Genomic DNA, 9715 nt, shown 5'->3' with positions numbered 1-9715 from the left:
ATGTCAATTAGCCTATCAGAAGCTTCTAAAGCCATGACATCATTTGACATCAATTTTCTGGAATTTTCCAAGCTGTTTAAAGGCACAATCAACTTAGTGTATGTAAACTTCTGACCCACTGGAATTGTGATACAGTGAATTATAAGTGAATTATAAGTTAAATAATCTGTCTGTAAACAGTTGTTGGAAAAATTACTTGTGTCATGCACAAAGTAGATGTCCTAACCGACTTGCCAAAACTATAGTTTGATAACAAGAAATTTGTGGAGTGGTTTAAAAACTAGTTTAAATGACTCCAACCTAAGTGTATGTAAACTTCCGACTTCAACTGTATATTTTTTTTAAAAGGCAGTAAATGAGGCTGAATGAACTATTTCGCTGCCAGACTGTTAAGCTGTTAAGATATAGTCTTATTGTTTCAAGAAAGGAGTGTATATATTTGCCTGGCGAAGCGGTTTAATGCGCTGACTGAATGGAAGTGAATGAGGTTTTTTTTCTCAGCTGGTCTCAGGAAGAAATTAGGAGTCTCAATGTCCAATATCTGACACCGAGACAAGACCGAGACACTCAATATGTGGTCTGGAGACCGGACTCCAGTACTACAACACTGCTCCAGACAGAAGAACTTTCACCCTCCTCTGTCCTGGAACATTGGAGTGTCTCGTTAAACACTTGTGTCAAGAAAAAKCCCCACACTTACTGGAATCATTTGGGAGCTCTTAGAGTTTTTTTTGCCAGCTTCCCCTGTATCTTTTATCATAATAACACATAATTACACCTCTCTGTTGGGCCTAATCCTTTGAGACAACAGACACATGATTTTAAGAAGGGGCACATACGAAGGGGAGCGCAAAGGGTTTCCATCTGCAGGGGAGTTTGCCGTGCAGGGTCTTACACAACAGCCTTGGAGCTCGTAGCATAGATCTCTACTTGGATGTTTCACATGTGGATTTTATTATTCTGAAGTGGTGTAGGATCTGCTGGTATATCCTCATCATGACTCAGCATCACCAGATGTAAACAGTATAGGCCTACTTCCACACGTTAACTTATTTCACCTGGTCAGCTAGTTGTTAAAAAAGACAGCCTCAGATGTACAAGTACACCCCCTAGACAGGATGCTTGTCTGTCGCAAGGCCCTAAAATAACGGGATCCTAATCTTGTCCACCAGCTGGCTCCCTCTCTGCGCTGACAATTGAGCCTGGGGACGAGGTTATGTTGCAGTCTTTGTGCTGTACTCAATATCTTTAGCATAAGTAAGAGCATTTGGCAAAATCTAATATCAATGTGAGTCAAATGTCTTGAAAAGTAGATACAGGACTGACTTGAGCTAAGAAGCAAAGAATATGATTAATTCAGGAGGTCGGAATAGAATTATAGCGGTGAGTCATCTGGTATCATCCAGTTGTTACAAGGTTGGAATAGTGATTAGGAGCTTTTTTAATCTTGATCTAGGGAATAAAACAATTAACAATCCTGCCAAAAAAATGGTATGTGAAATTGTGTTATTATAGATGATATAGCCTATGGTTTTGAGATTACAGACCCTGCCTTTATGCCTGCACAGCCTATATGAACCTGCACAGCACACTCTCTTTGTTACTGGTTTATATTAATCAATTTAATATTATGCAATTAACCCACCATGGCATGTATTGTTGGTAGAGGTGTGGAAGGCAATTGAATGAGGTTACCTCATAAATCTAATTGTGCCAATGGCAAAATTTCATATTCATAAATGTAAATTCACTAATAAAAAAAACACTCTTCCATGTTTTCTATAAGGAATTCGAGCAGTACATTAAGACCATTCTACATTCTTCTAATAAGAAAGCTGTTAAAACCATCAATATGTGTGTTTCTTTTAAGGTCTTTGTATAATCTGTAATTTGTTGTACCCCCTATCATATGTTATCATTGTCTATTTGTGTACAGACTATTCTACATTATAAAAAAAAAATGTATGAGCCAATCACAAGCAGTTATGTGAATTTGAGAACAGCTGGTGTAATCAATGGGCGAGTTGGTTCTACATCACGCAGTGCCCGGACTAGGTGTAGTTTGGTCATTTTAGACCATTCCATTGGTCCTAAAGATACATCTCCAATCCCCGGGGCACCAGGTAATGCTAAACGAACCTGCCCATTAGTCCAAATTGTGCAATGGAAAACGTTTTGCAACAAAAGCAAGATTTTTTATTGGACAAATTCAGGTAGATCCCTCCCCGTTTCGTGCTTCCGTTTGGTCCTAGTGAATACACCCCAGGGCAGGGCCAGTTCAGCTCTAATCCGCCAACCAGCTGAGAACAGACACGGTTGCCTTCTCATGACGTATCAGGTTTAATGGTGGTATAAAAAGCTGCAGTTTTTTTCACCGCTTTCTGCTAACTCGTCTCGAGGTTTCACTGTAAGTGTTATAACAGAGGCATCAACCCAAAGGATTTGACATCTTTTTTTCCTGATCTAACTTTTCGTTATTTTATTCACGGTAAACTTTTAATATGTTCATAGCCCTACTGTCTATATATTTTGTTTTAATTATGGAGAATGTAGTACAAAGTTAAGTTGATGTTACTGGTTATGCTTTGATGGCGTGTTTATTTTATTGTATCCTTGTTGGTGTAGGCTACAGATTTGAACTAAACCTGTTTTGTCTTGTTTTTCAGAATTTGTAGTATGTTTTTTGGATACATCGTTTTTGAACGTTTTTCTATGGAAGAACAAGGCAACCAAATCATAATTGAAAGTAATTTTGACCAGAGGGACGCCTTTAGAGAATCCTGATATCTGCCGTCACCGTCCTGGGTCACTTAAGTAAAGGTAAAGTAGGCCACATGGTTTATAAAAAAATAAAGTTGGATAAAGCTTTCGCCTGATATCTAGGTGTAATAATGCATAGCTTAATTTTATTAAGTAAATAGTAAGTTGAAATGTCGTCCAACATTAATATACTTATAATTAAACAATATAGGCTTGTCTGTTATTTTGAATTTGTGGAGTTTATGCTTTTGGTTTCACGATCACTACATTGTATCGCTACACGCAGTGTTTCCTGAGTACTCACTATCTGATTCAGTGTCGCGTAAACGAGGTACAGCACTTCCTTTGTTGTCTCGAGTCATTTGCTTAGTAGAGCGATACTGACATGGCAACAGGCAGCTCCGCCAATGGGGATGTCTCATGGCAGTTCTGCAAATTGAGTAGACCAGTAAGTGATGTCTGTTGAAACAACTGCTTGCCTACAGTTTGAACTAAGCCCCTCCATTTTCCACTTGCTTGGACCCCTTGGGGACAGTAGGCTATCGTCCATGCCTGCACGAATTTTACATGTTCCAGGCGTAAGCGGTCACTTGGGGCATCTGCTAAATGACAAATGTAGAATTGCAGGAAATATCATTTAAAACTACTAAAATATCTCTGCCCCATGGGAAGATGTGTAGAACTGCAGGACATTAACTTTAAAACTCACTTATTGCCCCCAAAAGGCTAGAGTTGGCTCTGGCTACCATAGTCTAGTCTGAGTTGTTGTGCCAACAATCAATTGTGACATGGAAACATGTCAGTGAAATTATGAATATTGCCATTTATTTGTACAATTGTTAATACACATGTGTTGTCCCTCCATTTTCAGAATTGGGTAGAGTTCCTGTTGTCTTCACCTCATCAGTCTTCTTAAATTTTCACATTCCATTTATCTGGATAAAATGGTTGGATTCAGACCTGCTGACGTGCCCCCAACCGCTGCTGTGAAGTTTATCGGTGCTGGAACAGCGGCCTGCATTGCTGACCTATTCACCTTTCCCCTGGACACTGCCAAAGTCCGGCTACAGGTAAGCCTATGGATCATGTGTTCTTTGTTGAAATGAACTGGTGGGGTCCTGTATTGTAGCGCCATGAAATGGATCAACCAAGCATTTCCCACCTGGTTTTGTTCAGCAGATGGGGACCCAGGATGGTTGGAACTGGTCATCGTTTGTCATATGAAATCACATGTGAAAGGGCTCATTTGACTGGTCAAATGTGGTGAGCTGTCATACTAAAAGGGATACTTGACGTTACCTCTGCATCAATATTTTTACTGTCCATGGGTCTAAATTCTGAAACTGGGTTGGTCTACAAGATGACACCAAATTCGTCACTGACCCAAAAATGGCCCCTTTCATTTTTGGTTAATTGTATTGACCTTTTTTCTTAACATTAAAACTGACTTGCACCTTCTATTTCCTTCAATTTTGTCCCTCCCAACTTCCTTCCACAACTAAGCGGCCCAGGAGGTGATGGTAAAGCCCTTGGAATCTGCAGGCCCTGGATGTAGCGTCATGGACACTGCCTGGACTCTCCTGCCCAATTCTCCAGTGTCATTCCTATGCTCCCTCCCCAGTGTCTGTTTAGTCTCTCCATGTCCCTTATGTTCCACACAGATCCAGGGAGAGGAGAAAGGTGCAGCAGCTAGTCATGGCACAGCAGTGAGGTATCGGGGCGTGTTTGGTACCATCACCACCATGGTGCGTACGGAGGGGGCCAGGAGCCTCTACAGCGGGCTGGTAGCAGGGCTCCAGAGGCAGATGAGCTTCGCCTCCATCCGTATCGGCCTCTATGACTCTGTCAAGTCATTCTACACCAAAGGCTCAGACCGTGAGTAGGCTACACATCGCACACTGTGTGAACATTGACCTTTTTCAAGTGATACTCATTCTCTTGAACGTGGAACTCCCACTGTTCTAACTGCCTTTCTCTCTCCAGATGTAGGGATTGGCAGTCGCCTGCTGGCGGGCTGTACAACTGGAGCCATGGCAGTCGCATTAGCCCAACCCACAGATGTGGTGAAGGTCCGCTTCCAGGCACAGGCTAGTTCCTCTGGGCCAAACCGACGTTACCATGGTACCATGCAGGCCTACAAGACCATCGCCAAGGAAGAGGGCATGCGTGGTCTGTGGAGAGGTGGGTGTTTGCTTGTTCACACGGATCATTGTGGCTTTTGTCCAATGTTTTGGTCAGTAGTATTGCTAACGTTTCCATCCCCACCTTGCAGGTACTGGCCCAAACATTGCCCGCAATGCTATCGTGAACTGCACTGAGCTGGTTACATATGACCTCATCAAGGACGCGCTTCTTAAAAACACACCCCTGACTGGTGAGCCATTGCCTTGCCACATATTGTGCAAAATGACACATTTAAACTCTCATACTTCTGTCTGGTATTGTGATGCCTCTCCTTAACCATTTCATTTGGCCTGCAGATAACCTCCCCTGCCACTTCACATCTGCATTCGGTGCAGGATTCTGCACCACTGTGATTGCCTCTCCTGTGGATGTGGTGAAGACGAGATATATGAACTCTGCCCTCGGCCAGTACAGCAGCGCCCTCAACTGTGCTCGTGCCATGGTGACCAAGGAGGGACCGCTTGCCTTCTACAAAGGGTAAGCCATAGGTCTTATGAATAAGTGTTTTAGTTGCCTGGAGTCTCCTGGACTGGGTTGTACCAGATGGATGGTTTTACAAGGCTCATACACCTTATTGATCAGTACTTTAAATATAGCTGTTGCTGCTTGCTTTGTTTTATTCAAAGTATTGTCTAACAACCTGGTAATTACACTGAACAAAAATATAAACACAACATGTTAAGTGTTGGTTTTATGAGCTGGGGAAAAAATCCCTGAAATATTCCATATGCACAAAAAGCTAATTTCTCTCAAATTGTGCACACATTTGCTGACATCCCTGTTAGTGAGCATTTCTCCTTTGACAAGATAATCAAGTCAACTTATATTTGTCACATGCACCGAATGCAACAAGTATTACAGTGAAATGCTTGCTTACTTTAATCCATCCACCTGTGTGGCATATCAAGAAGCTGATTAAACAGCATGATCATTACACAGGTGCACCTTGTGCTGGGGACAATAAAAGGCCACTTTAAAATGTGCAGTTCGTCACACAATGCCACAGATGTCAAGTTGAGGGAGTGCGCAATTGGCATTCTGACGGAAGGAATGTCCACCGAGAGCTGTTGTCAGAGAAGTTCATGTAAATTTCTCTGCCATAAGCTGCCTCCTACTTCGCTTTAGAGAATTTGGCATTACGTCCCACCAGCCTCACAATCGCAGACGATGTGTAACCATGCCATGCCATCTGGCTTCTTCAACTGAGGGAGGGGTGGGGGGGCTCACCAGTGGGTTGACCTATGCCCTCCAAGGGCCACCCATGGCTACATCCCTGCCCGGTCATGTGAAATCCATAGATTAGGGCCTAATTAATCTATTTTAATTTACCTATTTCCTTATATGAACTGTAAGTCAGTAAAATCCTTAATTGCTGCATGTTGTGTTTATTTTTGGTCAGTATATTTTCTTTCCCCCTCCGGTTTATTTAAGCATTTGCCTTGGTCTGAGTTGTCTCAATTTGCTCCCTACAGGTTCATGCCCTCTTTTCTACGACTGGGCTCGTGGAACGTGGTGATGTTCGTTACATATGAGCAGCTGAAACGTGCCATGATGGCAGCCCGCTAAAACTGTGGCACTCCTCTGTAGACCTGGCTATTGGCTGCAGTGGATGGTGATGGATGATGCGGTGTTGCTCTTATTCCATTTAACTATCTTTTGTGGCCCTTGTCGTTTCCATTTTAAACCACTTTTCACTCACCTTTCACTGAAGTGTATTCCTGAGACTGAAGCTCTTGTCTATTGTCTTTTTAAGCTCTAACTTTCGACAATAAAATGTATACTTAATTATGACTTCTGTKTTTTTTACAAATAACTTATTCATAGGAATCATACCTATACCTGCTGGCAAGGAACACAATTCTAAATGTGGGGGTCAAAGGAAGGAGATTTCCAATCGGGTTTAAAAATCAGGCTTCATATTATGGCTGTTGATTCAGAAAGCTAGGGCTTGGTTGATCAGGTGTTCCTTGTCAGTGGCGCGCTTCAGAGGAAAGTATCAAACTGGATGTCTCCTCTCTGGGAAGGATCCTGGGATACGCATGGCTTCTTTAGACACCACTTTGCTGTATTTTGAGCTGGGTTGGGTGGGGAAGTGACTGAAAATCTGACGTACCGGGATGTTCCATTTCTCAGAACGGCATGCACTGTCAGCGTTCTTAACCTTTTACTGGCACTTTCTTTTGCTAATGAGGAATTTTGTGGGAAACCTTACTACCATTAGTGAGGAATGCCTTCAATGTCATAAATCATCTAAGATTTGTTTAACAAATGACTAGCTAACACGGATCCCCCCCCATACAGTAATAGAAAAAGCACTGCACAATGTCATTGATAGGAATGTTGAGTAGCCTGCCATCTAGTGTCTCCACATCAACAGTGAATCCAGTCGAAGCCTGCAGGAGGAGGAATGAACTGTGGGTTGAAAGAACTGGATGCAGATTTGATGGCTGAAGTATATGGGAGAAATCCGTTTTAGTGGAACATGCACTCTGCACTTGCCCTCCTGGGTCAGACTTGTACTGTCTCAACTTCTCCAGAGACATCTGGGCCATATAGACCAGGTCATGGTGTTGCCTTGCAAACCGGGGATGACTCTTCTGCCGCACAATGGAAAGGCGGATACCTAGTCAACTGAAATGTGTCTTCCGCATTTAACCCAACCCCTCTAATGAACACTATCTGCAGGAATACTGTTGGGTGCATGGGGGAAACAGCCAGATCAAAGAAACAGACCCCCCCCCCCACCCTGAATGACTAGATGTGGCAGGTTTGAGCCCCTGAGGGAACTGATGTCTGTAAAACACATTGATGAAAAGCACAAGATGTCATTCAAGCACTGAGTGGGTGATGATTCTTTTACCTGATCGGGAATGTTATCCTAGCGCCTTCATTCCATCCTGGGTTTTACGGTGATAGTATTTTATCCTTGATACTGAATATGTGTCCATCTTTGTTRTTGACCTGGTTCAGAGGTGGAGCAAAATTACACTGAAGTTGATAGTGTTGCTTGAGTCTAAATATAGATACTGCACTCATGTTTCATGTTCCTCACCATAGGTTGCATGAAGTAAGCAGTACAAAATTTGAACTGAACAATATATTTTTAACTACTCATTAAGTAGGCCGATAAGATGTCCCTGAATTAACATACCTAACACTCACCAGGCATTGTGATCCCATCTTGCCCAACAAGATATTTATATTTTTGGTGCATCCATAGAATAGGTCTTAAAGGGCAAAGTGAAGGTCCCTTTCAATAAGGGAGTCTTGTTTTTACTCCTCTTCCTCGCAGGCCTCAACCCAATGACCACTTCATTCCCATCTTTCATGCATGGCTCCTGAGTGGCACAGTGGTCTAAGGTACTACAGTCCCTGGTTCAAATCCAGGCTGGATCGCATTCGGCCGTGATTGGGAGTCCTATGGGGGGGGCGCAAAATTGTCCCAGCATCAGCCGTGTTAGGCCTGGTTAGGCTATCATTGTAAATAAGAGTTTGTTCTTAACTGACTTGCCTAGTTAAATAAAAATATATTAAAATTCATGTTGAAGTCTGAAGAGGGAAGCAGAATCAAATCAAAGCGAGAACAGTCTATGACTAAGGGTGGCTGGAGTCTTTGACAATTTTTAGGGCCTTCCTCTGACACCGCCTGGTATAGAGGTCCTGGATGATAGGAAGCTTGGCCCCGGTGATGTACTGGGCCATACGCGCTACCCTTTGTAGTGCCTTGCGGTAGGAGGCCGAGCAGTTGCCATACCAGGCAGTGATGCAACCAGTCAGGATGCTCTTGATGGTGCAGCTGTAAAACTTTGAGGATCTGAGGACTCATGKCAAATCTTTTCAGTCTCCTGAGGGGGAATAGGTTTTCTCATGCCCTTTTCATGACTGTCTTAGTGTGCTTGGACCATGTTAGTTTGTTGGTGATGTGGACACCAAGGAACTTGAAACTCAACCTGCTCCACCTCAGTACAGCCCCGTCGATGAGAATAGGGGCATGCTCGATCCTCCTTTTCCTGTAGTCCACAATCATCTCCTTTGTCTTGATCACGATGAGGGAGAGGTTGTTTTCCTGGCACCACACGGCCAGGTCTCTGACCTCTCTATAGGCTGTCTCGTCGTTGTCGGTGATCAGGCCTACCACTGTTGTGTTATCGGCAAACTTAATGATGGTGTTGGAGTCGTGGCTGGCCATGCAGTCATGAGTGAACAGGGAGTACAGGAGGGGACTGAGCACGCACCCCTGAAGGGTCCCTGTGTTGAGGATCAGTGTGGCGGATGTGTTGTTACCTACCCTTACCACCTGAGGGCGGCCCATCCGGAAGTCCAGGATCCAGTTGCAGAGGGAGGTGTTAAGTCCCAGGGTCCTTAGCTTAGTGATGAGTTTTGAGGGTACTATGGTGTTGAACGCTGAGCTGTAGTCAATGAATAGCATTCTCACGCAGGTGAGGTGTTTCTTTTGTCCAGGTGGGAAAGGGCAGTGTGGAGTGCAATAGAGATTGCATCATCTGTGGATCTGTTGGGGCGGTATGCCAATTGGAGTGGGTCCAGGGTTTCTGGGATAATGGTGTTGATGTGAGCCATGACCAGCCTTTCCAAGCACTTCATGGCTACAGACATGAGTGCTACTGGTCGGTAGTCATTTAGGCAGGTTACCTTAGTGTTCTTGGGCAAAGAGACTATGGTGGTCTGCTTGAAACATGTTGGTATTACAGACTGAGACAGGGAGAGGTTGAAAATGTCAGTGAAGACACTTGGTCAGCGCATGCTCGGAGTG

At 43.7% G+C, this 9715-nt stretch overlaps 1 protein-coding gene across 4 annotated transcripts; it reads left to right on the top strand.

Moving 5' to 3' along the window:
- Positions 1-2224: 2224 nt before the first annotated feature.
- Positions 2225-6729, top strand: LOC111950670 (dicarboxylate carrier UCP2). 4 transcript variants are annotated; one of them, XM_023968446.2, is made up of 8 exons: positions 2225-2488; positions 2667-2820; positions 3632-3830; positions 4422-4635; positions 4744-4941; positions 5033-5134; positions 5241-5421; positions 6417-6729. In XM_023968446.2, exons 3-8 carry the CDS (start codon positions 3705-3707, stop codon positions 6508-6510), a joined length of 915 nt encoding a protein of 304 aa, XP_023824214.1. In that variant the 5' UTR covers positions 2225-2488; positions 2667-2820; positions 3632-3704; the 3' UTR covers positions 6511-6729. The 4 variants fall into 4 exon arrangements, with proteins under 4 accessions (XP_023824214.1, XP_023824213.1, XP_023824215.1 ...); XM_023968445.2 differs by having other exon boundaries at positions 2252-2488; positions 4264-4635; XM_023968447.2 differs by having other exon boundaries at positions 2317-2407.
- Positions 6730-9715: the final 2986 nt, after the last annotated feature.

This window comes from Salvelinus sp. IW2-2015, linkage group LG23 (genome assembly GCF_002910315.2).
Source record: "Salvelinus sp. IW2-2015 linkage group LG23, ASM291031v2, whole genome shotgun sequence".
NCBI classification, from domain to species: Eukaryota; Metazoa; Chordata; class Actinopteri; order Salmoniformes; family Salmonidae; genus Salvelinus; species Salvelinus sp. IW2-2015.
This window is presented reverse-complemented; position numbering and strand designations above follow the sequence as displayed.